Raw genomic sequence first — 27,535 nt, 5'->3', positions numbered from 1 at the left:
GTCTCTCTAAAAAGCAAAAACTCCAGCATGGCTAGACGTGTCTTCAGATGTTGGAGATGCTCCACCAGAACCAGGGCTCAGGTACGTTGGTAATAAGTGTAAAAGCGGCTTGACTAGATTGAGGTCTAATCCTTTCAGTTTGCATCTGAGCCCAAACGGCTTTCTGCAGCATTCATCTGCTCACCTGCACATCAGACCATCCTGTACCACATCTTCACATGGCCTCCAGAAATTTCCACTGGGCATTCTGCTAACGCTCATTTCACAATTTTCAGCAATATTCTAAATCATTTATTGTACTCTTTATCACTACATGGAGATTTTACAAACAAAAATAAAATTCAGCATAAAAAAGTGGAGGACAAATGGTGGAAGTTTGGTAGAAATGTGATGTTCGAAATTTAGCTTGAAAGCCACTCTCATCTATGACCAGAAGTGTTCCACACCATCAGCAGATGTTCCATTCAGAGCTCAGAGCTGATCTACTGTGTGATGGGTTCCATGCAGTCCCATCATTTACATGGTGAACCACCTTGAAAAGAAAGCGGCTCCTATGGGGGGCGTGCTCTAGTAGTGCAGCAGATAAACACCTTCACACCAATCAAAAGAACTTAACTCCAGTCCAGACCAGTACGTCTGCAGTGTTCAGTTCCCCAAACAGGTATTACGATGGTTGTTCTAGAACCCCGCCCACCTGTCCAGCAGCGGTCTTCTGGAAAAAAATGCTGACTGGTCTGTGGCTAACATTATGCTGAAAAGCAAGACAGTGGGGCGGGGCGCTGGACCCAGAACTCCGACTCCGGTTGGTTTGTGGTTGAAACTGTACCAAGAGGAAGTGCAGCGCCATGGCAACGCTCCCTCTCGTCCAATAAGATTCTTATTAAAACATCAGTGTGGCTTGTGTAATCCTGCCCCCTTTCTGGTCATTGTAGAATTTTTTTGGTCCATATAAGACAGACTCCGCCCCTCCGTCACTTTCCCCGCCCCCCTCCACTCCCTGCTAATCTCTTTTTGCTCTTAGTCCTTTCTTCTGCTTCTTTCCGTTCTCCTCTGCATGAACTTCCATCTTCTTGCTCACGCCATTGGTCGCCATGGAGACTCCGTTGGTGACCGGCTTGGACTGGCGTGGCTTGTGGCGGTAGGTCTGGTAGTAGAAGTTGCCGAACAGAATGATGAAGGTAACAGCGTAGCCAATCAGAGCCCACTGCATCCAGCTGGGGAAGGGACAGCCCATATAGAGGGAGTGGCCAGTGTGGCCAATGGTCACATGGAACTGGATCTGAAAATCAGGCGCGCACACACACACACACACACACACACACACACACAGTCAACAACAAAAAGTAGAGGCAGACATTCACATGGACATAGGTAGTAGCCTAGTGGGTAAAACACTTGTCTATGAACCAGAAGACCCAGGTTCAAACCCCACTTACTACCATCGTGTCCCTGAGCAAGTGTCCCCAGGGGGGGACTGTCCCTGTCACTACTGATTGTAAGTCACTCTGGATAAGGGTGTCTGGTAAATGCCGTAAGTGTAAATGTAAATGTAATGTTGTTGCATTTCAAATATATTTTTGTCACACAATTTCCAAGAATTGTATGAAAAATGATAAATAACAGCCATGTTAGTGTCACTGCGTGTCTTGTAGGGTTGGGGCTCCTGGCCAGTGATTACTGGGGTGGTGGCTGAAGGCCTGTTCACTCCGTGTGAATAAATGTTGTTGTTGTGGTGCATTTATGGCAGAGGTTGTGATGAGCTTCCGGGTTCGATATCTGTTGCCCTGGTTGTGTGTGCTTTACTTTACTTGATGTGTAAGAAGATGCTCTCACCATCTGAATTATGGTCAAGTATTTCTTCCACCACAGGTACTTCTGGATTTTGGGTCCGAAGGCCGCCAGGCCATAGTACAAGTACATGAGCACATGAATGGCAGAGTTAATGGTGGCGCCGAAGAATGCTGCCAGGAGGAAAAAGATCTGGGTCAAAGGTAAGAACACTGCAAGGTTTGGTACAAACTGTATATGGCACCCAATGCAAGAGTCCATGCTCCAGGAAGACGTTCCAACATGCTGAACCCTCAACGTCTATGAGCGACAGGGGCCACATATCTTTGATTAGATCAGTAGTGTCCAGTATCCAGCGGATATTCACTTCAGCTGCCCTAAACTCTGCCTGATTTGACTTATGTCCTCATGGCTTGGCTTGGCCAATTAGGGGAATTGGATAGAGTTGAGCATGGATAAAATCTCCTACAGGTAGAACCTCTAGGAACCCTGGGTGGTAGTAGCCTAGAGGTCAGACACTCACCTATGAACCAGCAAACCACAAAGGCCCATGCTGAAATCCCACTTAGTACCATTGTGTCACTGAGTGTCCCTGTACCTGCTTATTGCATGGCGCTCTGGATAAGGGCTCCTGATGGATTAGGACGTCATGATGAAATTTATATCGGTACCATGTTTGTTGCTGTCAGATGTACAGGTCAGTGGAGTACTCACACTGGCCACCAGGGACCCACTTGATGCCGATCCACCAGAGAATGAACATGGTGCAGTGGTGGTAGACGTGCAGGAAGCTGACCTGGTTAAACTTCTTCCTCAGGATGAAGAACACCGTGTCTAGATACTCTACCCCCTTGGAGATGTAGTACCACCACAGTGCTGACGCTATCTGTAACGATAGATGTAACATGAAGAACTGTGCTCTCGTCGGGGATACCACCTTAGACCAGATGCTTTCATCCCAATCATTACAATAAATGGAGTGAAGTGCGGAACGGGACGAGTCCTGATTCACCTGAGATGCTAAAAAGAATGACCTTTAAGCAGCCAAGGATGAGCAGAAAGACACACAGAATCAATTCTGCTGTAGAATTACTGCTGGCATTTTACATTATGTGTAGATGATTAAGAAGAACGGTGTGGCTGCCACTGGTTCCCCGGTAAAGTTGAGGTGATTTCATTCCTGAGAAAGTCCACTAGACCAAAGGGTGTAGATGGTCTGCAACTATATTTAGGCTGATGAAATGCTGGTATGTGGGTACCCATGTTCACCCCAGAAGACCTGATGTGTTCTTCAACCCAACATTTAAATGAACAGAGCAGATCCGAGTAAATATTGGACCCTGTTCGGAATAGTGTTCGGAGTCAACACTTCATTTTGGAGGAGAATCCTCAGGTTCCACGCGGAACTCGTAATCCCCCAGGAAGCCGAGTGACAAGCGGCAAAGGCTCCAGGTCAGGGAACAGATTAGCACGAGGGTGGCAGTAGGTGGGGTAGAGATGGTCAGATTGGTGGCCCCGTGGTCAGGGTGTTCCCAGGTAACCAGCAGGCCAAGAACAGCCACACTAAGAGTTCCTGGTCTGAGGTGGAGCTCTGCAGCCAGAACACTAATCAGCACGGTTCTAAACAAGGAAACTCACCCTGACTTCATTTACATCGTTGGAGTAGTTAACTGGTTGACAAAGGTAGTTGTAACCCGCCGCCCTGGAGCCGAGAAACAGCTGAAAGAAGGGAGAGGCGTGTCAACAATCAAATAAACTGGACCACAACTCCATAGCGCACATCCACACGCTAACCTCTTTGCAGATGTAGAAGTTCAGCAGGACCATGCTGAAGTTGTAGATGATGAGGGTCCTGCGCAGCTGGAACGCTTCTCTGTGCTGCATGTAGCGAGGCCCCGCCCACAAGAACAACAAGTACAGCTGACTGATGGCCAACGTCGGCCACGGGGACGACATCATCGGCCATTTCTCTACACGCTTATCTATAAAAATGGCCACACACGCACGATGCGTCCTCAGCAATGTCCATTTCACAGATCTGGGGACAGTCAACGGACACGTCACTCACCAGCTATGGTAAGGCTCCATGTATAAAAGTCGACCGTGTCGTTCACCAGGTGAGTGGCGGCCTCCATTCTACCGGTTTTCCGTGGAATCTCCTGCAGGAAAATCGTGATGAAGAGAAATTCCTGCCCTAACCAACAGGTTGATGGATGAACGTGACGTTACGGTTATTTATTCAACTATAGAAGGCAACGTTACTGAACATATAGTTCCTGAACTGACCGCGATGTTACTGAACGTTACTGAATGTGGTGTTATTAAATGCAGCCTTACTGAACATGTTGTTACTGAACGATTGAATGTAACGTTACTGAACGCAACACTACTAAATAACTTAACCAGACGTTACTGAACATTACTGAATGTAACATTACTGAATGCATTACTAAACTATTACTGAAATACTGAACACACAATATTAGTGAACATGACATTACTGAAAAACTGAACTTTGATGCATTACTGAATGCAACATTACTGAACTACTGGACCTGACATTTCTCAACTACATAACGTGCGAGGTTACTGAACTACTGAATGCAACATTACTAAATGTAACATTACTGAATGCAGCCTTACAGGACTACTGAGCACAATGTTCTGAACATGATGTTACTGAATGCAGCCTTACAGGACTACTGAACACAATGTACTGAACATGATGCTACTTAATGCAGTCTTACAGGACTACTGAACACAATGTACTGAACATGATGTTACTTAATGCAGCCTTACAGGACTACTGAACACAATGTACTGAACATGATGCTACTTAATGCAGTCTTACAGGACTACTGAACACATGTACTGAACACGATGCTACTTAATGCAGTCTTACAGGACTACTGAACACAATTGTACTGACACGATGCTACTTAATGCAGTCTTACAGGACTACTGAACACAATGTACTGAACATCATGTTACTGAATGCAGCCTTACAGGACTACTGAACACATGTACTGAACACAATGCTACTTAATGCAGTCTTACAGGACTACTGAACACAATGTACTGAACATGATGCTACTTAATGCAGCCTTACAGGACTACTGAACACAATGTACTGAACATGCTACTTAATGCAGTCTTACAGGACTACTGAACACAATGTACTGAACGTCATGTTACTGAATGCAGCCTTACAGGACTACTGAACACCATGTACTGAATACAATGCTACTTACAGGACTACTGAACACAATGTACTGAACATGATGTTACTGAATGCAGTCTTACAGGACTACTGAACACAATGTACTGAACATCATGTTACTGAATGCAGCCTTACAGGACTACTGAACACAATGTACTGAACATGATGCTACTTATTGCAGTCTTACAGGACTACTGAACACAATGTACTGAACATGATGTTACTGAATGCAGACTTACAGGACTACTGAACACAATGTACTGAATGTGATGTTACTGAATGCAGTCTTACTGAAAATGCAACATTATTAAACTTTGTTCTTCTGAACTATGTGGCGTTACTGATCTACTGAACGCAGCTGTGCTGAATGCAGCCTTACTGAACAACTGAAGTCGGCATTACCAAACAACTTTAAGTGACATTACTGAACACGACATTATGATCACTGATCAGTGTTACCAAACTACTAAATGTGATATGTCTGAACACAGCATGACTGTTAGCAAGACTACTGAACAGAGCCTTACTGACATACTGAATGTGGCCATACTAAACTACTGAATGTGATGTTACTCAACGCAACCTCACTAAAATATGAAATGTGGCCCTACTGAATGCACTTGTTTACTTGTTATCAAGTTCCATAATCATATTTCAGCAACCATATATTGTATAAGGACCAAATGAACAACTGGAACCTGTCCACATGTCCACAAAATTAAAATGCTTTAGAAACATCACTGATAGACACAGTTGTAGAATACAAGAACAGCCTCTCTGTTACCACCCTGCAAAAGCCGAAAGAGAGATTATTTAAAGAGGAAAGCTGTGTGTGTGTACGCCCTCAGAACAGTAGTTTAAACCCATTAATGAGGACTGAGGATTTTCTCTCTGCGCCTCTCACACACAAGTCTAAACCTGCCGAATGGCAAAAAATACAAAAAATACTAACCCAGCCTGGGTTCCTCCCTGCAACGTCATTACAGAAGGGTTCCTGCTGTTCAGGTGCATCATTACTAGAGTTCCGTCGGCTCCTACACGACATCAATAATGTACCACAGGTACCCTGTCTGTGTTCTGCCAACTACTGACTCACTTTATTCTCTGTGTGTTCTCTGTGTGACATACCAAGCATAGTATAAACTACAGAGTTGGTTTTGTCTGTGTTCTTCATGTGTTCTGTAAACTACAGAGTCTGTATGTTTTCCATCAAATATAGACTGTTGGTCTGTAAACTAAAGAGTAAAGGTTCTGTAAAATAATGAGTCTGGGCTCTGTGTGTGTTCTGTAAAGAACAGAGTCCGGGTTCTTTCTGGGTTCTGAGCCCGTTCTGTAAAATACAGAGTCCGGGTTCTTTCTGGGTTCTGTGCGTGCTCTGTAAAGTACAGTGTCCGTGTTCTGTAAACTACAGAGTCAAGGTTCTGTAAAGTAGAGTGTCCGGGTTCTGTAAACTATAGAGTCATGGTTCTGTAAAGTAGAGTGTCTGGGTTGTGTAAACTACAGGGTCCGGGTTGTGTAAACTACAGGGTCCGGGTTCTGTAAACTACAGAGGCAAGGTTCTGTAAAGTAGAGTGTCGGGGTTGTGTAAACTACAGGGTCCAGATTTTGTAAAGTACCGAGTCGAGTTCTGTAAACTACAGTGTCCAGGTTCTTTAAACTACAGATTGCAGATTCTGTAAACTAAAGAGTTCAGATTCTGTAAACTACAGAGTCCAGGATTTGTTAAGTTCAGAGTCCGAGTTCTGTAAACTACAAGGTCCAGTTTCAGTAAAGTACAAAGTCAGAGTTCTGTGCATGTTCTGTAAAGTACAGAGTTCGGGTTCTTTCCAGGTTCTGTGCGAGCTCTGTAAAGTACAGAGTCCGGGTTCTTTAAACTACAGAGTCCGGGTTCTGTTAAGTACAGAGTCTGTAAAGTAGAGTGTCGGGGTTCTGTAAACTACAGAGTTGGGTTCTGTAAACGTTCTGTAAAGTAGAGTGTCGGGGTTCTGTAAACTACGGAGTTCGGGTTCTGTAAAGTAGAGTGTCCGGGTTCTGTAAAGTACAGAGTCAGGTTCTGAAAAGTACAGAGTCGGGTTCTGTAGAGTGTCAAGGTTCTGTAAAGTAGAGTGTCCGGGTTCTGAAAACTACAGAGTCTGGGTTCTGTAAAGTAAAGTGTCTGGGTTCTGTAAAGTACCGAGTCTGGGTTCTGTAAAGTAGTGTCCGGGTTCTGTAAAGTAGTGTCATGGTTCTGTAAAGTAGAGTGTTGGGGTTCTGTAAAGTACAGAGTCCATGTTCTGTAAACTACAGAGTCGGGTTCTGTAGAGTGTCGGGGTTCTGTAAACTACAGAGTCGGGTTCTGTAGAGTGTTGCGGTTCTGTAAACTACAGAGTCAAGGTTCTGTAAAGTAGAGTGTCCGGGTTCTGTAAACTATAGAGTCATGGTTCTGTAAAGTAGAGTGTCTGGGTTGTGTAAACTACAGAGTCCGTGTTCTGTTAACTACAGAGTCGGGATCTGCAAAGTAGAGTGTCCGAGTTCTGTAAAGTAGAGATTCCGGGTTCTGTAAACTACAGAGTCAGTTCTGTAGAGTGTCGGGGTTCTGTAAACTACAGAGTCAGGTTCTGTAGAGTGTCGGGGTTCTGTAAACTACAGAGTCTGTGTTCTGTAAAGTAGAGTGTCGGGGTTCTGTAAACTACAGAGTCGGGTTCTGTAGAGTGCTGCAGTTCTGTAAACTACAGAGTCCGTGTTCTGTAAAGTAGTGTCGGGGTTCTGTAAACTACAGAGTCTGGTTCTGTAGAGTGTCGGGGTTCTGTAAACTACAGAGTCGGGTTCTGTAGAGTGTCGCGGTTCTGTAAACTACAGAGTCTGTGTTCTGTAAAGTAGAGTGTCCGGGTTCTGTAAACGACAGAGTCGGGTTCTGTAGAGTGTCGGGGTTCTGTAAACTACAGAGTCCGTGTTCTGTTAACTACAGAGTCGGGTTCTGCAAAGTAGAGTGTCCGGGTTCTGTAAAGTAGAGATTCCGGGTTCTGTAAACTACAGAGTCAGGTTCTGTAGAGTGTCGGGGTTCTGTAAACTACAGAGTCTGTGTTCTGTAAAGTAGAGTGTCGGGGTTCTGTAAACTACAGAGTCGGGTTCTGTAGAGTGCTGCAGTTCTGTAAACTACAGAGTCGGGTTCTGTAGAGTGCTGCAGTTCTGTAAACTACAGAGTCAGTGTTCTGTAAAGTAGAGTGTCGGGGGTTCTGTAAACTACAGAGTCTGGTTCTGTAGAGTGTCGGGGTTCTGTAAACCACAGAGTCGGGTTCTGTAGAGTGTTGCGGTTCTGTAAACTACAGAGTCCGTGTTCTGTAAAGTAGAGTGTCGGGGTTCTGTAAACGACAGAGTCGGGTTCTGTAGAGTGTCGGGGTTCTGTAAACTACAGAGTCTGTGTTCTGTTAACTACAGAGTCGGGTTCTGCAAAGTAGAGTGTCCGGGTTCTGTAAAGTAGAGATTCCGGGTTCTGTAAACTACAGTGTCAGTTCTGTAGAGTGTCGCGGTTCTGTAAACTACAGAGTCAGGTTCTGTAGAGTGTCGGGGTTCTGTAAACTACAGAGTCTGTGTTCTGTAAAGTAGAGTGTCGGGGTTCTGTAAACTACAGAGTCGGGTTCTGTAGAGTGCTGCAGTTCTGTAAACTACAGAGTCCGTGTTCTGTAAAGTAGTGTTGGGGTTCTGTAAACTACAGAGTCTGGTTCTGTAGAGTGTCGCGGTTCTGTAAACTACAGAGTCGGGTTCTGTAGAGTGTCGGGGTTCTGTAAACTACAGAGTCCGTGTTCTGTAAAGTAGAGTGTCGGGGTTCTGTAAACTACAGAGTCGGGTTCTGTAGAGTGTCGGGGTTCTGTAAACTACAGAGTCCGTGTTCTGTAAAGTAGAGTGTCGGGGTTCTGTAAAGTACAGAGTCGGGTTCTGTAGAGTGTCGGGGTTCTGTAAACTACAGAGTCGGGTTCTGTAGAGTGTCGGGGTTCTGTAAAGTACAGAGTCGGGTTCTGTAGAGTGTCGGGGTTCTGTAAACTACAGAGTCCGTGTTCTGTAAAGTAGAGTGTCGCGGTTCTGTAAACTACAGAGTCGGGTTCTGTAGAGTGTCGGGGTTCTGTAAACTACAGAGTCCGTGTTCTGTAAAGTAGAGTGTCGCGGTTCTGTAAACTACAGAGTCGGGTTCTGTAGAGTGTCGCGGTTCTGTAAACTACAGAGTCGGGTTCTGTAGAGTGTCGGGGTTCTGTAAAGTACAGAGTCGGGTTCTGTAAAGTACAGAGTCGGGTTCTGTAGAGTGTCGGGGTTCTGTAAAGTACAGAGTCGGGTTCTGTAGAGTGTCGGGGTTCTGTAAACTACAGAGTCGGGTTCTGTAGAGTGTCGGGGTTCTGTAAACTACAGAGTCGGGTTCTGTAGAGTGTCGGGGTTCTGTAAAGTACAGAGTCGGGTTCTGTAGAGTGTCGGGGTTCTGTAAAGTAGAGTGTCGGGGTTCTGTAAAGTACAGAGTCGGGTTCTGTAGAGTGTCGGGGTTCTGTAAAGTACAGAGTCGGGTTCTGTAGAGTGTCGCGGTTCTGTAAACTACAGAGTCGGGTTCTCTAGAAAGATAGATAGAAACGGCCCAGTGGAGTGTGAGGCAGTAGTTGGAGAACCCTCACGGTGGAACATCAGTTTTGACAGGAAGGCGCCGCTGCCGCACAAACACAAAAGCCGCGCCGCGTGTGTCAGCAGGTTTGTCGCGCGCCGTCAGGCCGTTTAAATCCCTTTAAAACCCGCGCGACCCACATCCCAAGACCATCATCATCATCACCACCACCATCACCATCATCATGAAAACTTATTTGTGGAACCTCAACGCCCTGTGCGGCAGCAGAGTGGAACGAAGTGGAGTTCTGAGGTTGCATCATGTTCTCTAATGAAGATCCTCGGTTCTGCATCCAGAACCATGAGAACTTTTTACCTTTTTCGGTCCAGCGGGCTGCGATGTGACGTCCGAACGGAAGTCGCGGGTCACCGTGTGCGCGCAGACATCAAACTCGCAATTTGGCAAAATAACGCGAACAAAAAAGGCCAACGGCTCCTAACTCATCCCGCCGCCGCTCCTCCTCATCCTCATCCTCACCAGCCGCTGGCCGCGATCACGCAGCCCGGCGCGCATGCGCAGACACGGCTTCTGCGCTTCTGCGCTTTGATTGGTTTGGACGGGTGAGGGAACACTGACCAATCACAGGACAGAGCAACTCGTCCCCGTATCTCCTCAGGTCGAGGTCAGGTCATCACAGGGGAGACCCCACAAAACCGTCACCCCATCTAGCGAGGTGCCACCGAGGTCCCTGTTCTGAGCTTGCTGTGTGTCACAATGACAAAAACAATCACGTTCTTTCTTTTTTATTTAAAACAATCTTCATTGAAGAATCAAACCAATTACAAACCCAGTTAACAACATTTAAAAACCGATATAGTACTATTTTAGGGGGCAAAAACAGAAACACGAACAGCAACAATTTAAAATTAAGTCAAAGTCAACTTTATTGTCAATTCTGCCACATGTACAGGACATACATAGAATTGAAATTGCGTTACTCTCAGACCCATGGTGCATACAAGTAACATTAAATACAAACAGTAACATTAAATACAACAATAACATTAAATACAAAGGTAGAAAAATAAGCATAATATATAACATTTAAAAACACAATATATATAAATAAAGCTGCGTATACGTTTTAGCCTTGATATTTCCAGAAATAAAGATTGAAGAATAGTGCAGTTCCGCCTATAAATATACTACATATACTAATATGAAATGTAAACTGGAGACAGATTTGAGGTGAAAATGGCAGGTTTTATTTATTGGGAAATGTATGGGAGTGTCTGCACTGCACTTTTCCACCACAAGGTGGCAGGAGTGCGCTGTAGGTCCTCATAAAACTCCCATCTTACATTCACAGCGGCATGAGAAATCATTTCCAAACCATTAAAATATATAACAGTGGTAATAAAAAGATGTATGAACAATACATTAACAGTGTGTGTGTGTGTGTGTGTGTGTAAATTCGTTATCAGCCTCACTGAACCTCCAAATTCCCCCCCACACACACCTGGCTTTCTTCCCTCTGCGTCACTGGGACATCCTGCTCCTGGTAACCTGGACCAGCTAACCTGGCTGAGCCACCTTCTGCCTTCTGTCCACGTTCTGCAGAGAACAGGCAAGTGAATGCAGGTGAGGAGGAACCTTCTACTGCAGGCACCAGTCATCTGGTAGAGTCAACCGTACTTCAGTCATCAGAAGGCCGGCTTCCTTCAACGTCTGCAAAAAACTGCTGCAGATGTTTTACCAGACCGTAGTGGCTGTAGGGGTTTAACTGTCACCCTTGGTGAGCAGTGGGCACCATGACAGGCGCCCGGGGAGCAGTGTGTGGGGACGGTACAGAGATCAAGGGGACCTCGATGGCACTTGGCGGTTATTGATTTAAACCAGCAGTATTGGAAAGGAAACTGACCCGTAATCTGAAGGACTGTCTGGCTGCAGAGCAAGTCAGCCTTCTGGCTGTTTCTGAGAAGCTACGTGCACGATGAAGCAAAACTTGCATCTGTTCTTTTTCTCCTTGACCTCTCTGCAGCATTTGATACATTTAACCACATCTGCTTCACGCAGACTCCCCACTGGTGTCCCTCAGGGCTCAGTACTCGGTCCTCTCCTTTTCTCCCTCTACACGAGATCACTTGATGAGGTCATTTCCTCACATGGATTATCCTACCACTGCTATGCCGACGACACACAACTCCTCTTCTCCTTTCCTCCCTCTGATCTACATGCTGCTTCCAAGATCTCTGCATGTCTAACTGACATCTCATCTTGGATGGCAGCCCATCACCTAAAACTCAATCCAACCAAGACCAAACTAATATTCATTCCAGCAGATTCTTCACCACATCTGGATCTTGCTGTCTTCCTGGACAACTCACAGCTCTCTCCTTCTGCAACAACCTTGGAGTAACTCTAGACCCCAAAATACTGATGCTGGCCTACAAAGCCAAACATGGAGCAGCACATTTACATTTACATTTACATTTACGGCAGTTATTTATCCAGAGCGACTTACAACGTGCTTCCATGTCACCATGGATGAAGTGGTCAGTTCTGGTTCACTAGGACCCCCAACTATGAATACAATCTTTTTATTCACTCTGTTGTAGATTCTGTACAGAAGACAAGAAGAAGGTCAGAAGTTCATCTAAATCTTCTCTAAAGAGGAAGGTCTTGAGCTGCCATGTGAAGGTGCTCAGTGACTGAGCTGGAAGTTCATTCCACCACCGAGGGGCCAAGACGGAGAAGAGTCTAGATGAGCGTCTTCCTCGTACCTTCAGAGATGGAGGGACCAGGCGAGCAGTACTGGAGGCGAACATGACAAACATGGAGTAGCACCATCCTACCTCACAGCCCTTATTACACCTCGCACTGCACCTGGTATACTCCGAGCCTCCAGTACTGCTCGCCTGGTCCCTCCATCTCTGAAGGTAAAAGGAAGACGCTCATCTAGACTCTTCTCCGTCTTGGTCCCTCGGTGGTGGAATGAACTTCCCCTTTAGGTCAGAACAGCTCAGTCACTGAGCACCTTCAAACGGCAGCTCAAGACCTTCCTCTTTAGAGAAGATTTAGATGAACTTGTGACCTTCTTCTTGTCTGACTTCTGTACAGAATCTACAACAGAGTGAATAAAAAGATTGTATTGATAGTTGGGGGTCCTAGTGAACCAGAACTGACCACTTCATCCATGGTGACATGGAAGCAAGTTGTAAGTCGCTCTGGATCAGGGCGTCTGCCAAACGCCTTAAATGTAAATTTCACACAAGTTATCAGCACACACACACATACACACACACACAGAGGAGATAGCACCAGTCAGTTTTTTATCTATGAATTCCCGTATTGGGAGCTGCTGATTCCTGATTGGTCCAGGAAGATTCCTCTGGCCAATGAGAAACCAGGTTATGACCGGTAACTGTGTTGGGTGTATTTAAGGTGTGTGTAGAGTGTGTGTATCACGTAATCTCTAAAAGACACTGCACTCTGTAGGTCAGTGAGCAGGTAATCAGCTTTCAACCACGTCTAAATACAGAGCAACACACACACACACACACACACAGTCATACAAGTCAAACACACAATCGCACACACCTCTGCAGACACACACTGTTATATCCAGTTTTTATTCTTTAAAGAGTTTTATTCTCTGAAATACAACAGCAGAATTCACGAAAAACCAGAAAGCTGGATGAATAAAATATTTACATGAGAAGCCAAAAATGTACAAAAATAGAGACTTCAATAAAAAAATACACTTTTCTCATTGCTATGGTCTCCATGTTGCTACTCCTACTCTACCCACAATTCCTTTCTTCACAAGAAAGTATTTTCTTTCAAAATGCATTTATCTGTGCGCCCTGAATATGTGACTTTTTATTTACTATAGTAAAATAGACCATCATCCCATATCACAGACGTACTGAAACGTCTTCTAGATGGTGCACCAGCTGCTGGGAACCCACCAACTTCCTCGCTTTCCTTCTCCATCTGTCCTTCAGCCTGTCTGCTCCAGCTCAGTAATCTGGGGTAAGTATGAGCCGAGGAGGGTCACCGCCGGCTCGCACTGTTCTCAGATCAGCCGAACGCCGAACAGCCGAGCGGCCAGGTGAGACCGCACTGATCTGGGAACAGCGATTAGCGCCGTCCTCCGTCCCTTATCCGCATTACAACACCTCTCACTTTCTCACTCCAGATCTCTGTTTAAGCAGGGAATTATGGGTATTCACTCCACATCGTTACGGGTCCCTTCTTCGCGCAGAGGATGATGGTTGAAGGCATGTGGACCAAAAGCGGCAGAGATGTCCAGAAACGTCTATCTGTGGTTGTGTGTTTATTCACTTCCGCAGAGAGCGCAGGGCCCGTTTCACCACCGCTTAATTCCTCTTTTAACGCGACACTCCGGCATGTGTCTGTTGGGGTATTTCTGCATTTACTGCCACCAACGCCTTTCCAACCGAAACGCCCTCCGGTCCACTTCCTGTCCTGCGGCCGGGACACGGCTCATTCTGATTGGCTGAGAATGCAGCAGAGCATGGCACCAGCGGAGCTCACGTGCAGCGCAGCCAGTGGCAGTAGGCGTGGCCGGGGGTGGGCGGGCAGGTGTAGAGGGGCTGCGCCTGCGCGATGTAGTAGTTGCTGAAGTTGCCGTCGGCGACGTAGGGGGCGGGCTGGTAGTAGCAGGTGACGTTGGCGGCGCTGGGGATGGCGTTCTGCTGGGCGAGGACGCGCAGCGCCAGGCCGGCGATGAGGCTCAGCGCCTGCTGCCACTCGTGGCCCATCAGACAGACGGTGCTGCGGCCCACCACGGCGTGGAGCGTGTTCAGGTACTCGTACTTCCTGTCCTCCAGTCCCACCAGGTGGTTGTGCAGGTAGGACTCCAGCTTGCGCCGCTGCTCCGCCACCGACGGGAAGTCGATGAAGAACCGCGAGCACATGTAGCGCTCCAGCGCCGCCATGGCGGGCGGAGAGGCGGCGTGGAACCCCCGCGCCAGCAGGTGGCAGTACTTCAGCAGGCCGCCGCCGCGGATCTCCTCGGGGCTGCGCGTGCAGATCAGGCCGCGCCGCAGGTGTTCCAGCGCCTCGGCGAAGTCGCCGTACACGCTCTCGCCCACGATGCTCGGGTGGAACGTCTCCGACATCGGGTTCTCCGAGCACTCGTAGAACAGGAGCAGCGAGTCCAGGTGGATCTGGAACGAGTCCACGCTGAATTCGAACTGGCGCCGCAGCGAGCCCACGAACTTCAGCTCCACGTTTTTGCCGCTGTTGTTGGAGAGCGAGATGAGGCTCCAGCGGTCAGAGTTGGTGCACACCTTCACCATCTTCTGCACATACGCCTCCTAACAACAGGACAGGGAGGGACAACGTTACATTTCACCATCACACCTGAAGAGCCTCCTACACTGAAAGTGGAAGTGAAGTGATTGTCATTGTGAGACACTGCAGCACAGCACACGGTGACACAGTGAAACGTGTCCTCTGTATTAAACCGTCACCCTTGGTGAGCATTGGACACCATGACAGGCGCCCAGGGAGAAGTATGTGGGGACATCTGTGTACATCTGGATTGAAAGCAGGAGACTGAAAAAAGACAGACAGAGAGACAGACCGGCGACGTCCAGAGAGACAGACGTAGAGAGACGGATACAGACAGACAGACACAGACAGACTTAGAGAGACATACGTAGAGAGACAGATATATAGAGAGAAAGACAGGCGACGTCCAGAGAGACAGACAGATATAGACAGACCGGTGTCTAGAGAGACAGGCAGGTGTATAGAGAGACAGGCCGGTGTCTAGAGAGACAGGCAGGTGTACAGAGAGACAGGCCAGTGTCTAGAGAGACAGGCAGGTGTCTAGAGAGACAGACAGGCAGGTGTATAGAGAGACAGGCCGGTGTACAGAGAAACAGGCCGGTGTATAGAGAGACAGGCCAGTGTCTAGAGAGACAGGCAGGTGTATAGAGAGACAGGCAGGTGTACAGAGAGACAGGCAGGTGTCTAGAGAGACAGACAGGCAGGTGTCTAGAGAGACAGGCCGGTGTATAGAGAGACAGGCAGGTGTACAGAGAAACAGGCCGGTGTATAGAGAGACAGGCAGGTGTACAGAGAGACAGGCCAGTGTCTAGAGAGACAGACAGGCAGGTGTATAGAGAGACAGGCCGGTGTATAGAGAGACAGGCAGGTGTACAGAGAAACAGGCCGGTGTATAGAGAGACAGGCAGGTGTACAGAGAGACAGGCCAGTGTCTAGAGAGACAGACAGGCAGGTGTATAGAGAGACAGCCCGGTGTCTAGAGAGACAGGCAGGTGTATAGTGAGACAGGCCGGTGTCTAGAAAGACAGGCAGGTGTACAGAGAGACAGGCCAGTGTCTAGAGAGACAGGCAGGAGTACAGAAAGACAGGCCAGTGTCTAGAGAGACAGACAGGCAGGAGTACAGAGAGACAGGCAGGTGTACAGAAAGACAGGCCAGTGTCTAGAGAGACAGACAGGCAGGTGTATAGAGAGACAGGCCGGTGTATAGAGAGACAGGCCGGTGTCTAGAGAGACAGGCAGGTGTACAGAGAGACAGGCCAGTGTCTAGAGAGACAGGCAGGTGTCTAGAGAGACAGACAGGCAGGTGTATAGAGAGACAGGCCGGTGTACAGAGAAACAGGCCGGTGTATAGAGAGACAGGCCAGTGTCTAGAGAGACAGGCAGGTGTATAGAGAGACAGGCAGGTGTACAGAGAGACAGGCAGGTGTCTAGAGAGACAGACAGGCAGGTGTCTAGAGAGACAGGCCGGTGTATAGAGAGACAGGCAGGTGTACAGAGAAACAGGCCGGTGTATAGAGAGACAGGCAGGTGTACAGAGAGACAGGCCAGTGTCTAGAGAGACAGACAGGCAGGTGTATAGAGAGACAGGCCGGTGTATAGAGAGACAGGCAGGTGTACAGAGAAACAGGCCGGTGTATAGAGAGACAGGCAGGTGTACAGAGAGACAGGCCAGTGTCTAGAGAGACAGACAGGCAGGTGTATAGAGAGACAGCCCGGTGTCTAGAGAGACAGGCAGGTGTATAGTGAGACAGGCCGGTGTCTAGAAAGACAGGCAGGTGTACAGAGAGACAGGCCAGTGTCTAGAGAGACAGGCAGGAGTACAGAAAGACAGGCCAGTGTCTAGAGAGACAGACAGGCAGGAGTACAGAGAGACAGGCAGGTGTACAGAAAGACAGGCCAGTGTCTAGAGAGACAGACAGGCAGGTGTATAGAGAGACAGGCCGGTGTATAGAAAGAAAGCCCGGTGTCTCCTACCTTTAAAGTTGCTGCTGTGATCTTGTCCTTGTTCACCCCCTCTGGCAGAAAGTCCAGCAGCGAGTCCAGAACCAGGTTCTTGACCGTCTGGAACTCGACTTCGGACTTGATGTCTGCACAGAATATCAGGTCCAGGTCCTTGTAGCCCAGGCCGCTGTCTTCATGCAGGACGTGGCTCGCCGCCGAGCCGTTCAGACGCACCTCCAGGACGCGGATGCTGCGCTCCTCCATGCGGCGGCGCACCAGCTTCACGATGTCCCGCGGCTGCATCTCCAGCGTGGGGAAGTTCCCGCGGCCGTGGATCGGGATGGACTCGGTGAGGATGGAGTCCAGGCGCCGCACCTGCTCCCAGGTCAGGACGCTGCGGTTGCGCTCCTCGCCACCTTCGGGCAGCTCCGACATCCTGGTCAATTACGGGTCAATTGTGGGTGCGAGGAATAAAAAGCAGGAACTCGGGGTGACCCACATCTGGTCCCGGGTCAGAAACACCACAACACACACACTTATCCACCAAAATCCTGAAAAGTCCAGGCGCTTCTCTTCACTACATGATGGCGCCGTGACCTCCACTGCAGAGAGAATAAAAGCGGAATGAGTAGTGAAAGTAACGTGTGAGTAAAAAGTAAAGTGCAGCCTCTCACCATCCTGCTCGCTGCGCTCCGCGGCTCTGGAGACGCAGGTCGCTCTGCGCAGCGCCGCGATCCCTCGGCTGCGCGGTGACTGACGCGTCCTCCGGCCAATCAGCTGGAGGCTCGCTCGCCCCGCCCACTTCCCCATCCATTTAACACAGGGAGGTGGTGTAATGTGCTGGGTGTACTGACAGGCCTGAGCCTTCCGTAATTGGGGGTGGTGACTTCGAGGTGAGAGATGGAGATGCGAGTAATATTCTAATAACTGAGTATAATTCTCAGTTTCTTGGTTACGACTGATTCAGAATTCGACTGCCAGGCTCTTAACTGGACAAGACAACAGAATCCGTAAAACACTCATTCTGCACACACTCCAGTCTCTTCTAGAATACAGTATAACATCCTGGTCCTGACCTAGAGTGAGTTATAGCTCTGTGTGGACATGGTGTAGCGAGTGTGTAGAGTGAGTTATAGCTCTGTGTGGACATGGTGTAGCGAGTGTGTAGAGTGAGTTATAGCTCTGTGTGGACGTGGTGTAGTGAGTGTGTAGGGTGAGTTAAAGCTCTGTGTGAATGTGGTGTAGTGAGTTTCTAAAGTGAGTTATATATCTCTGTGTAGATGTGATGTAGACGTGGTGTAGTGAGTGTGTACAATGAGTTATAACTTTGTGTGGACGTGGCGAAGCAAGTGTGTAGAGTGAGTTACAGCTCTGTGTAGATGTGGTTAACAAGTGTGTAGAGTGAGTTACAGCTCTGTGTGGACATGGTGTAGCGATTGTGTAGAGTGAGTTATAGCTCTGTGTGGACGTGGTGTAGTGAGTGTGTAGAGTGAGTTATAGCTCTGTGTGGACATGGTGTAGCGATTGTGTAGAGTGAGTTATAGCTCTGTGTGGACGTGGTGTAGTGAGTGTGTAGAGTGAGTTATAGCTCTGTGTGGACATGGTGTAGCGATTGTGTAGAGTGAGTTATAGCTCTGTGTGGAAGTGGTGTAGCGAGTGTGTAGAGTGAGTTAAAGCTCTGTGTGGACATGGTATAGTGTGTGTGTAGAGTGAGTTATAGCTCTGTGTGGACGTGGTGTAGCGAGTGTGTAGAGTGAGCTATAGCTCTGTGTGGACGTGGTGTAGTGAGTGTGTAGAGTGAGTTATAGCTCTGTGTGGACGTGGTGTAGCGAGTGTGTAGAGTGAGTTATAGCTCTGTGTGGACGTGGTGCAGCAAGTGTGTAGAGTGAGTTATAGCTCTGTGTGGACGTGGTGTAGTGAGTTTGTAGAGTGAGTTATAGCTCTGTGTGGACGTGGTGTAGCGAGTGTGTAGAGTGAGTTATAGCTCTGTGGGGACGTGGTGTTGCCCGCGTCACCGCAGGCAAGAGCCAATAAAGAGGGATTAGTGGAGATTAACCGCATAACACACACACACACACACACTATACAGATAATTTACACACACGTCTGCATAATTTATTAGCATTGCTTACTTTCAGATCCCTCTCCTTAGATGCAGACTTGTGTGGACGTGGTGTAGCGATTGTGTAGAGTGAATTATAACTCTGTGTGGACGTGGTGTAGTGAGTGTGTAGAGTGAGTTATAGCTCTGTGTGGACATGGTGTAGCGAGTGTGTAGAGTGAGTTATAGCTCTATGTGGACATGGTATAGTGTGTGTGTAGAGTGAGTTATAGCTCTGTGTGGACAAGGTGTAGTGAGTGTGTAGAGTGAGTTATAGCTCTATGTGGACGGGGTGTAGCGAGTGTGTAGAGTGAGTTATAGCTCTGTGTGGACGTGGTGTAGTGAGTGTGTAGAGTGAGTTATAGCTCTATGTGGACGGGGTGTAGCGAGTGTGTAGAGTGAGTTATAGCTCTGTGTGGACGTGGTGTAGCGAGTGTGTAGAGTGAGTTATAGCTCTGTGTGGACGTGGTGTAGCGAGTGTGTAGAGTGAGTTTTAGCTCTGTGTGGACGTGGTGTAGTGAGTTTGTAGAGTGAGTTATAGCTCTGTGTGGACGTGGTGTATCTCTGTGTAGATGTGATGTAGACATGGTGTAGTGAGTGTGTAGAGTGAGTTATAGCTCTGTGTAGGCGTGGTGTAGCGAGTGTGTGTAGTGAGTTTTAGCTCTGTGTGGACGTGGTGTAGTGAGTGTGTGTAGTGAGTTATAGCTCTGTGTGGACGTGGTGTATCTCTGTGTAGATGTGATGTAGACGTGGTGTAGTGAGTGTGTAGAGTGAGTTATAGCTTTATGTGGACGTGGTGTAGTGAGTGTGTAGAGTGAGTTATAGCTCTGTGTGGAAGTGGTGTAGTGAGTTTGTAGAGTGAGTTATAGCTCTGTGCGGACGTGGTGTAGCGAGTGTGTAGAGTGAGTTATAGCTCTGTGTGGACGTGGTGTAGTGAGTGTGTAGAGTGAGTTATAGCTCTGTGTGGATGTGGTGTATCTCTGTGTAGATGTGATGTAGACGTGGTGTAGTGAGTGTGTAGAGTGAGTTATAGCTCTGTGTAGACGTGGTGTAGCGAGTGTGTGTAGTGAGTTTTAGCTCTGTGTGGACGTGGTGTAGTGAGTGTGTGTAGTGAGTTATAGCTCTGTGTGGACGTGGTGTATCTCTGTGTAGATGTGATGTAGACGTGGTGTAGTGAGTGTGTAGAGTGAGTTATAGCTTTATGTGGACGTGGTGTAGTGAGTGTGTAGAGTGAGTTATAGCTCTGTGTGGACGTGGTGTAGTGAGTTTGTAGAGTGAGTTATAGCTCTGTGCGGACGTGGTGTAGTGAGTGTGTAGAGTGAGTTATAGCTCTGTGTGGACGTGGTGTAGTGAGTGTGTAGAGTGAGTTATAGCTCTGTGTGGATGTGGTGTATCTCTGTGTAGATGTGATGTAGACGTGGTGTAGTGAGTGTGTAGAGTGAGTTATAGCTTTATGTGGACGTGGTGTAGTGAGTGTGTAGAGTGAGTTATAGCTCTGTGTGGACGTGGTGTAGTGAGTTTGTAGAGTGAGTTATAGCTCTGTGCGGACGTGGTGTAGCGAGTGTGTAGAGTGAGTTATAGCTCTGTGTGGACGTGGTGTAGTGAGTGTGTAGAGTGAGTTATAGCTCTGTGTGGATGTGGTGTATCTCTGTGTAGATGTGATGTAGACGTGGTGTAGTGAGTGTGTAGAGTGAGTTATAGCTCTGTGTAGACGTGGTGTAGCGAGTGTGTGTAGTGAGTTTTAGCTCTGTGTGGACGTGGTGTAGTGAGTGTGTGTAGTGAGTTATAGCTCTGTGTGGACGTGGTGTATCTCTGTGTAGATGTGATGTAGACGTGGTGTAGTGAGTGTGTAGAGTGAGTTATAGCTTTATGTGGACGTGGTGTAGTGAGTGTGTAGAGTGAGTTATAGCTCTGTGTGGACGTGGTGTAGTGAGTTTGTAGAGTGAGTTATAGCTCTGTGCGGACGTGGTGTAGTGAGTGTGTAGAGTGAGTTATAGCTCTGTGTGGACGTGGTGTAGTGAGTTTGTAGAGTGAATTATAGCTCTGTGCGGACGTGGTGTAGTGAGTGTGTAGAGTGAGTTATAGCTCTGTGTGGACGTGGTGTAGTGAGTGTGTAGAGTGAGTTATAGCTCTGTGTGGATGTGGTGTATCTCTGTGTAGATGTGATGTAGACGTGGTGTAGTGAGTGTGTAGAGTGAGTTATAGCTTTATGTGGACGTGGTGTAGTGAGTGTGTAGAGTGAGTTATAGCTCTGTGTGGACGTGGTGTAGTGAGTGTGTAGAGTGAGTTATAGCTCTGTGTGGACGTGGTGTATCTCTGTGTAGATGTGATGTAGACGTGGTGTAGTGAGTGTGTAGAGTGAGTTATAGCTTTATGTGGACGTGGTGTAGTGAGTGTGTAGAGTGAGTTATAGCTCTGTGTGGACGTGGTGTAGTGAGTTTGTAGAGTGAGTTATAGCTCTGTGCGGACGTGGTGTAGCGAGTGTGTAGAGTGAGTTATAGCTCTGTGTGGATGTGGTGTAGTGAGTGTGTAGAGTGAATTATAGCTCTGTGTGGATGTGGTGTATCTCTGTGTAGATGTGATGTAGACGTGGTGTAGTGAGTGTGTAGAGTGAGTTATAGCTTTATGTGGACGTGGTGTAGTGAGTGTGTAGAGTGAGTTATAGCTCTGTGTGGACGTGGTGTAGTGAGTTTGTAGAGTGAGTTATAGCTCTGTGCGGACGTGGTGTAGTGAGTGTGTAGAGTGAGTTATAGCTCTGTGCGGACGTGGTGTAGTGAGTGTGTAGAGTGAGTTATAGCTCTGTGTAGACGTGGTGCAGCAAGTGTGTAGAGTGAGTTATAGCTCTGTGTGGATGTGGTGTAGTGAGTGTGTAGAGTGAATTATAGCTCTGTGTGGATGTGGTGTATCTCTGTGTAGATGTGATGTAGACGTGGTGTAGTGAGTGTGTAGAGTGAGTTATAGCTTTATGTGGACGTGGTGTAGTGAGTGTGTAGAGTGAGTTATAGCTCTGTGTGGACGTGGTGTAGTGAGTTTGTAGAGTGAGTTATAGCTCTGTGCGGACGTGGTGTAGTGAGTGTGTAGAGTGAGTTATAGCTCTGTGCGGACGTGGTGTAGTGAGTGTGTAGAGTGAGTTATAGCTCTGTGTAGACGTGGTGCAGCAAGTGTGTAGAGTGAGTTATAGCTCTTGTTGTCCCTTTGCAAGTTATGAGTTTGAATATTGTTCTGATAGAGACAGGAGACATATGCCTTTGTCCACGTATCCCATGATGTCTGGCGGGAGTGTCAAGCCAGGAGAAATGTCACCCAGAATCCATCAGTGTTAGCACCTGCGTCACCGCGGGCAACAGCCAATAAAGAGGGATTAGTGGAGATTAACCGCATAACACACACACACACACACACACTATACAGATAATTTACACACGTCTGCATAATTTATTAGCATTGCTTACTTTCAGATCCCTCTCCTTAGATGCAGACTTTGACGAAAAATTCCGTCTTTGTTGAATATTTCACATGGATTTGCTTAACCCTGGCCGACATGGAGTAGAGTGTGTGGAGTGTAATATGACAGCTATTCCTTTATCATGGACATAAGGTGATGTTCCTGTTACTACGGCACCATTTTAGCAGAAGCCTGAATGCTGGGAATGGTTGGTCATATGACTGTGTGTGAGAATTACGATCTGCATCCTACTTGGCAGTGCAGTTGCAGGGTTGATATGACGACAGGCAGGCCTTTACAGGATCGCTCTAATCTCACACTGATCTCATTCTGGGGTCTAACTTCAGAAAAGCTGCTCATGTGTACAAAGGTGACATTCGGATCCACAAACTCACACACACACATTCACACACACGTCCTGCGGATGGCACTTGTATACACTGGGAATGTACTGGGAATGTGTGTGTGAGTTTTCTTCATGTATCCTCTGTAATATTTATCCTGCACGAAACAACATTTTCACTTGATCCTCAGAAAAGAGACGTTTTCACATCCAGGACTGGAGATGGTGGAGATCTTGGGTTTGACATTAGAATAGAGAAGAAGAAGCTAAACCCCTGCTGAGTCAGCAGCTCTACACCACAACACTTCCTGTTCAAAGGAACACACGCTTACACACACACACACACACACACTCACTTATATACGGAAATACACACACATAAACATACACACACACACTTATATACAACACACACATAAACACACACACACATACAGTACAGGCCAGAAGTTTGGACACATTCAATGTGTTTTCTTTATTCTCATGACCATTTACACTGAATGCGAAGGTGTGTCCGAACTTTCGGTCTGTACTGTACATACAGAAACACACACACACACACACACACACACACACCCTCTCATATAGAGATCAACACCGTGCTGCCCCCTGCTGGAGGCTGTATGACGCTGCTCGACTTTTTTTTTACCGCAGGTTTATTTTTATTTTTTTTTACCGCAGGTTTGAGTGTAGAACTTGATGTAATATTTACTACATATAAAAACCGGACTTAGTTCTTGGTTCCTGTCCTTTTATTTTCTTGCGCAGCTCTGTAAAGCTGTTATTAGAGCAGCGCCCTCACCCGGAAGTAAAAGCTGCCATGTACCCTGCACCGTTTCCGGTGTCATCTGGCTGCCCATTGATCTGTGTGAACAGCTGCGGAATAAAAACTGTTTCCCGGATCGTCATGGTGGGTCTTTTTCATCTCCTTTACTCGTGTCGTGTGGAGGAAACGTTCCTGCGCGGTTCTCTTCATGTCGCGTCGGTCACAAGACTTTTATTTAGTTCAAATATCCCGCTTCATTCTGGCTTTAATGTGGCGAAAATGTGGCTTCTGAGCCCATATATCTACCTGAACCGCGTTAAACCGCCTTTATAACTGGACCAGCGTCAGTTCAGCTTCTTTTTAATCAGAAGGTTGGTCTGGATGAAGATGTCTGGTTAAGGACCAGCGTCAGTTCAGCTTCTTTTTAATCAGAAGGTCGGTCTGGATGAAGATGTCTGGTTGAGGACCAGCCTGGTTATACAGATATCTGCTTCTTCTCAGTTCAGATCGAGCTGTAGCTTCTTTTTAATCAGAAGGTCGGTCTGGATGAAGATGTCTGGTTGAGGACCAGCCTGGTTATACAGATATCTGCTTCTTCTCAGTTCATATCGAGCTGTAGCTACTTTTTAATCAGAAGGTTGGTCTGGATGAAGATGTCTGGTTAAGGACCAGCGTCAGTTCAGCTTCTTTTTAATCAGAAGGTCGGTCTGGATGAAGATGTCTGGTTGAGGACCAGCCTGGTTATACAGATATCTGCTTCTTCTCAGTTCAGATCGAGCTGTAGCTTCTTTTTAATCAGAAGGTCGGTCTGGATGAAGATGTCTGGTTGAGGACCAGCCTGGTTATACAGATATCTGCTTCTTCTCAGTTCATATCGAGCTGTAGCTACTTTTTAATCAGAAGGTTGGTCTGGATGAAGATGTCTGGTTAAGGACCAGCGTCAGTTCAGCTTCTTTTTAATCAGAAGGTTGGTCTGGATGAAGATGTCTGGTTAAGGACCAGCGTCAGTTCAGCTTCTTTTTAATCAGAAGGTTGGTCTGGATGAAGATGTCTGGTTGAGGACCAGCGTCAGTTCAGCTTCTTTTTAATCAGAAGGTCGGTCTGGATGAAGATGTCTGGTTGAGGACCAGCGTCAGTTCTGCTTCTTTTTAATCAGAAGGTCGGTCTGGATGAAGATGTATGGTTGAGGACCAGCCTGGTTATACAGATATCTGCTTCTTCTCAGTTCATATCGAGCTGTAGCTACTTTTTAATCAGAAGGTTGGTCTGGATGAAGATGTCTGGTTAAGGACCAGCGTCAGTTCAGCTTCTTTTTAATCAGAAGGTTGGTCTGGATGAAGATGTCTGGTTAAGGACCAGCGTCAGTTCAGCTTCTTTTTAATCAGAAGGTTGGTCTGGATGAAGATGTCTGGTTAAGGACCAGCGTCAGTTCAGCTTCTTTTTAATCAGAAGGTCGGTCTGGATGAAGATGTCTGGTTGAGGACCAGCTAATGCCTGTTCATGCTTTTATCTGCAGTCTCACACTATTCTCCTGGTGCAGCCCACCAAAAGACCAGAGGGCCGAACATATGCCGACTACGAGTCGGTCAACGAGTGCATGGAGGGTGAGAGCAGCAGACATTAATTTCCAGTTCGAACCCCACTTATTACCATCGCGGGGGGACTGTCCCTGTCAAGACGTCTTCTTCTCTAACCCGGTCTTATTAAATCCTGCGTACAGGTGTGTGCAAGATGTACGAGGAGCATCTGAAGAGGATGAACCCGAACAGCCCGTCCATCACCTACGACATCAGTCAGCTGTTTGACTTTGTGGATGACCTGGCAGACCTCAGCTGCCTTGTGTGAGTATATATTTTTAATAGAGGTGGGCATAGATTAATTTTCTTAATCTAGATTAAAATGGCTCATTTGAAGGCATTCAGAATATGTGTTCTACCCAAATAATGACTAAAAGTAAGTCTTTGAGAACGGGTTTCTCAAGCCAGGTGGCACATTAGACCAGGGGCTCATCTCCTGTTTCCAAAATGCATCACAAACTGCTTGAGAAAGGTGTTCTACTATGATAGTTGGTGATGAAAATAAATGATGTTCAATATGATGTACTTGTGTTTACCAACTGTTTATTCAGTTAAATAGCTGCATCCATGTTACCACGTCACGTTTGATGTGGTAATTTCACAGTTCGAAGACTCGTTCTCGCCCCCTACAGTGCAATTCGGCTAGGTATACATCCGCGCTAAAATATCAAGGTGAAAGTCATCATAGTGTAGCGCTTCTTCTTCTGCGTTGTGGAACTTTTTGATTTCGTTTCTTGAACCACAAATGATGAGCTGACACCCAAGAGATTTTGTGTATTCTGTACAAAAAGCAAGTTCGTGTCAGAACATCGCGTCTTCTGCACCTCTCTCTACTCTCACAGCTCACGCCATGTGTCCAAGAGAACTGAACATTAACATAAAACATTCACAATTTACAATACTGCATTCCTGTACAAAAAGCAAGGTTGCTTCAGAACATCGCGTCTTCTGCACCTCTCTCTACAATATACAGTATTAAAAGAACATAAAAAAATATTCGCAAAATAACACACATGCAAAATATTCCTAATATACGTGGGGACCCAACATCTCACGTCAGGAATGACTGCTTTTCTGTTACCCCCGTATAGCTATCGTGCCGACACGCAGACGTACCAACCGTACAACAAAGACTGGATCAAAGAGAAGATCTACGTGCTGCTGAGGCGCCAGGCACAGCAGGCCGGGAAGTAGAGGAACGTCAGGAATGGGACAGGAGGATGACTTGATTTGGACTGGGATGGTTTGAGTGCCTTCCTTCAACACCTGAGTTTCTTTTGTCGTTTCGTCTCTTCGGTCTGAGGTTTTCAGGGTTTCTCTGGATTTGATTTTTTTTTTAAAATTGTTTCTCACCCCAGTACGACCCAACACTCGACACGTTTGGCATCACTTGATGGCCCGAGTTCAATTCTTTCAGGTATCAGATTTGACGATTCTTGGGGGTAAAACGATCCTGGTCAGACTGACCCAGACTTTTTACTATGGTCATTTATTCATGTTTGTGTTTGTAGATGAATAAAAATAACCTTGATTTATTACTATAATTTTTTGGATGGTGGTGGTAGACCTATGGTATTTTTTTTATTATTGGTAATGTTTTTCCCTTTTTATGCTTTATTGAAATGTAAAACATGGGAAGCAAAAGTCTCATGGTTCTTTATTGGTTTGAAGTTTTTATTATTATTAATCTTCAGTTTGAAACATGTTCGTGTGGGTCAGTAGTTTGTATTTTGGTAGATTTGTGCTTTTTTTTTCCCCCCAACACGGATAGTTTTTTTGGTCAAATCTTGATCACCTTGACCTTTTTTTTAAAAAACAACAACTTTATTTTGTATTCTAAAGGATTAACATGTACTTCTTCCTAAACTACTAATAAACGTCGCTATTGTAAATGTGCACTTTTTTTCTTCCGTTGAGTTGTATACTGAATTATAAAAGCTCATCTTTATATTCATGGAAAAAGTATGAAGACATGGGATTGTGGGTGTTTTTGGAATGTGCTCCAAGGTCACACACCATGGAACAGTAGCATCCTTCAAATGCAACTTCATCAAAGTATTTCACCTGAAAGTGTACATAAGAAGCGAGGGATTTCATCTTCACACTAACACATAAAAGCTGTAAATGTAAACAGAACACCTTGTTCATGGTTTCTTCAAAAAAACTCAAATAAAAAAATATGTAAATATACCACAGAGAGACCCAGTCAGGCCACTCTAGCGCCCCTGTTGGATGGTGGAAGTTTTAGCCCCGCCCTTCCCCGTCTTACTTTTTCCCAGCTCACCTTGTCTACAGTTGTCTTTTGATGCGTGTCATGAGATCATGTGTCCCAGTTTGGATATCATAATCGAATGCTTCACCTGGATATTTACACAAATGAAATAGTTTTTCAAGTACGTGAGAAATGAGTAGGTGAGAAATGAATTCAATTAGAATGAACAGTGATGAGTTAACCACACTGCTGCAAATA

General features: G+C 46.6%; 3 protein-coding genes across 4 annotated transcripts; 1 reads left to right on the top strand and 2 right to left on the bottom strand.

Moving 5' to 3' along the window:
- Nucleotides 1-268: 268 nt before the first annotated feature.
- On the bottom strand, nucleotides 269-10,121 carry LOC114781531 (elongation of very long chain fatty acids protein 4-like). The gene is made up of 7 exons (XM_028967965.1): nucleotides 9,945-10,121; nucleotides 3,857-3,947; nucleotides 3,583-3,770; nucleotides 3,427-3,507; nucleotides 2,503-2,674; nucleotides 1,834-1,961; nucleotides 269-1,279 (listed from the first exon to the last, which is right to left on the bottom strand). The coding sequence occupies exons 2-7, from the start codon at nucleotides 3,921-3,923 to the stop codon at nucleotides 1,001-1,003; spliced, it is 915 nt and encodes a 304-aa protein (XP_028823798.1). The 5' UTR covers nucleotides 3,924-3,947; nucleotides 9,945-10,121; the 3' UTR covers nucleotides 269-1,000.
- A 3,051-nt stretch (nucleotides 10,122-13,172) lies between these two features.
- LOC114781551 (terminal nucleotidyltransferase 5A-like) lies at nucleotides 13,173-17,573 on the bottom strand. Of its 2 annotated transcripts, XM_028967991.1 has the most exons (3): nucleotides 17,508-17,573; nucleotides 16,867-17,435; nucleotides 13,173-14,914 (listed from the first exon to the last, which is right to left on the bottom strand). In XM_028967991.1, the coding sequence occupies exons 2-3, from the start codon at nucleotides 17,266-17,268 to the stop codon at nucleotides 14,126-14,128; spliced, it is 1,191 nt and encodes a 396-aa protein (XP_028823824.1). In that variant the 5' UTR covers nucleotides 17,269-17,435; nucleotides 17,508-17,573; the 3' UTR covers nucleotides 13,173-14,125. The 2 variants fall into 2 exon arrangements, with proteins under 2 accessions (XP_028823824.1, XP_028823823.1); XM_028967990.1 differs by having other exon boundaries at nucleotides 16,867-17,558.
- Nucleotides 17,574-23,392: 5,819 nt separating this feature from the next.
- LOC114781542 (enhancer of rudimentary homolog) lies at nucleotides 23,393-26,960 on the top strand. The gene is made up of 4 exons (XM_028967981.1): nucleotides 23,393-23,632; nucleotides 25,005-25,092; nucleotides 25,209-25,329; nucleotides 26,157-26,960. Exons 1-4 carry the CDS (start codon nucleotides 23,543-23,545, stop codon nucleotides 26,257-26,259), a joined length of 402 nt encoding a protein of 133 aa, XP_028823814.1. The 5' UTR covers nucleotides 23,393-23,542; the 3' UTR covers nucleotides 26,260-26,960.
- Nucleotides 26,961-27,535: the final 575 nt, after the last annotated feature.

The sequence above is a fragment of the Denticeps clupeoides genome, unplaced genomic scaffold (genome assembly GCF_900700375.1).
Source record: "Denticeps clupeoides unplaced genomic scaffold, fDenClu1.1, whole genome shotgun sequence".
NCBI classification, from domain to species: domain Eukaryota; kingdom Metazoa; phylum Chordata; class Actinopteri; order Clupeiformes; family Denticipitidae; genus Denticeps; species Denticeps clupeoides.
The sequence above is the reverse complement of the archived record's forward strand: the minus strand, read 5'-3'. Positions and strand labels throughout refer to the sequence as shown.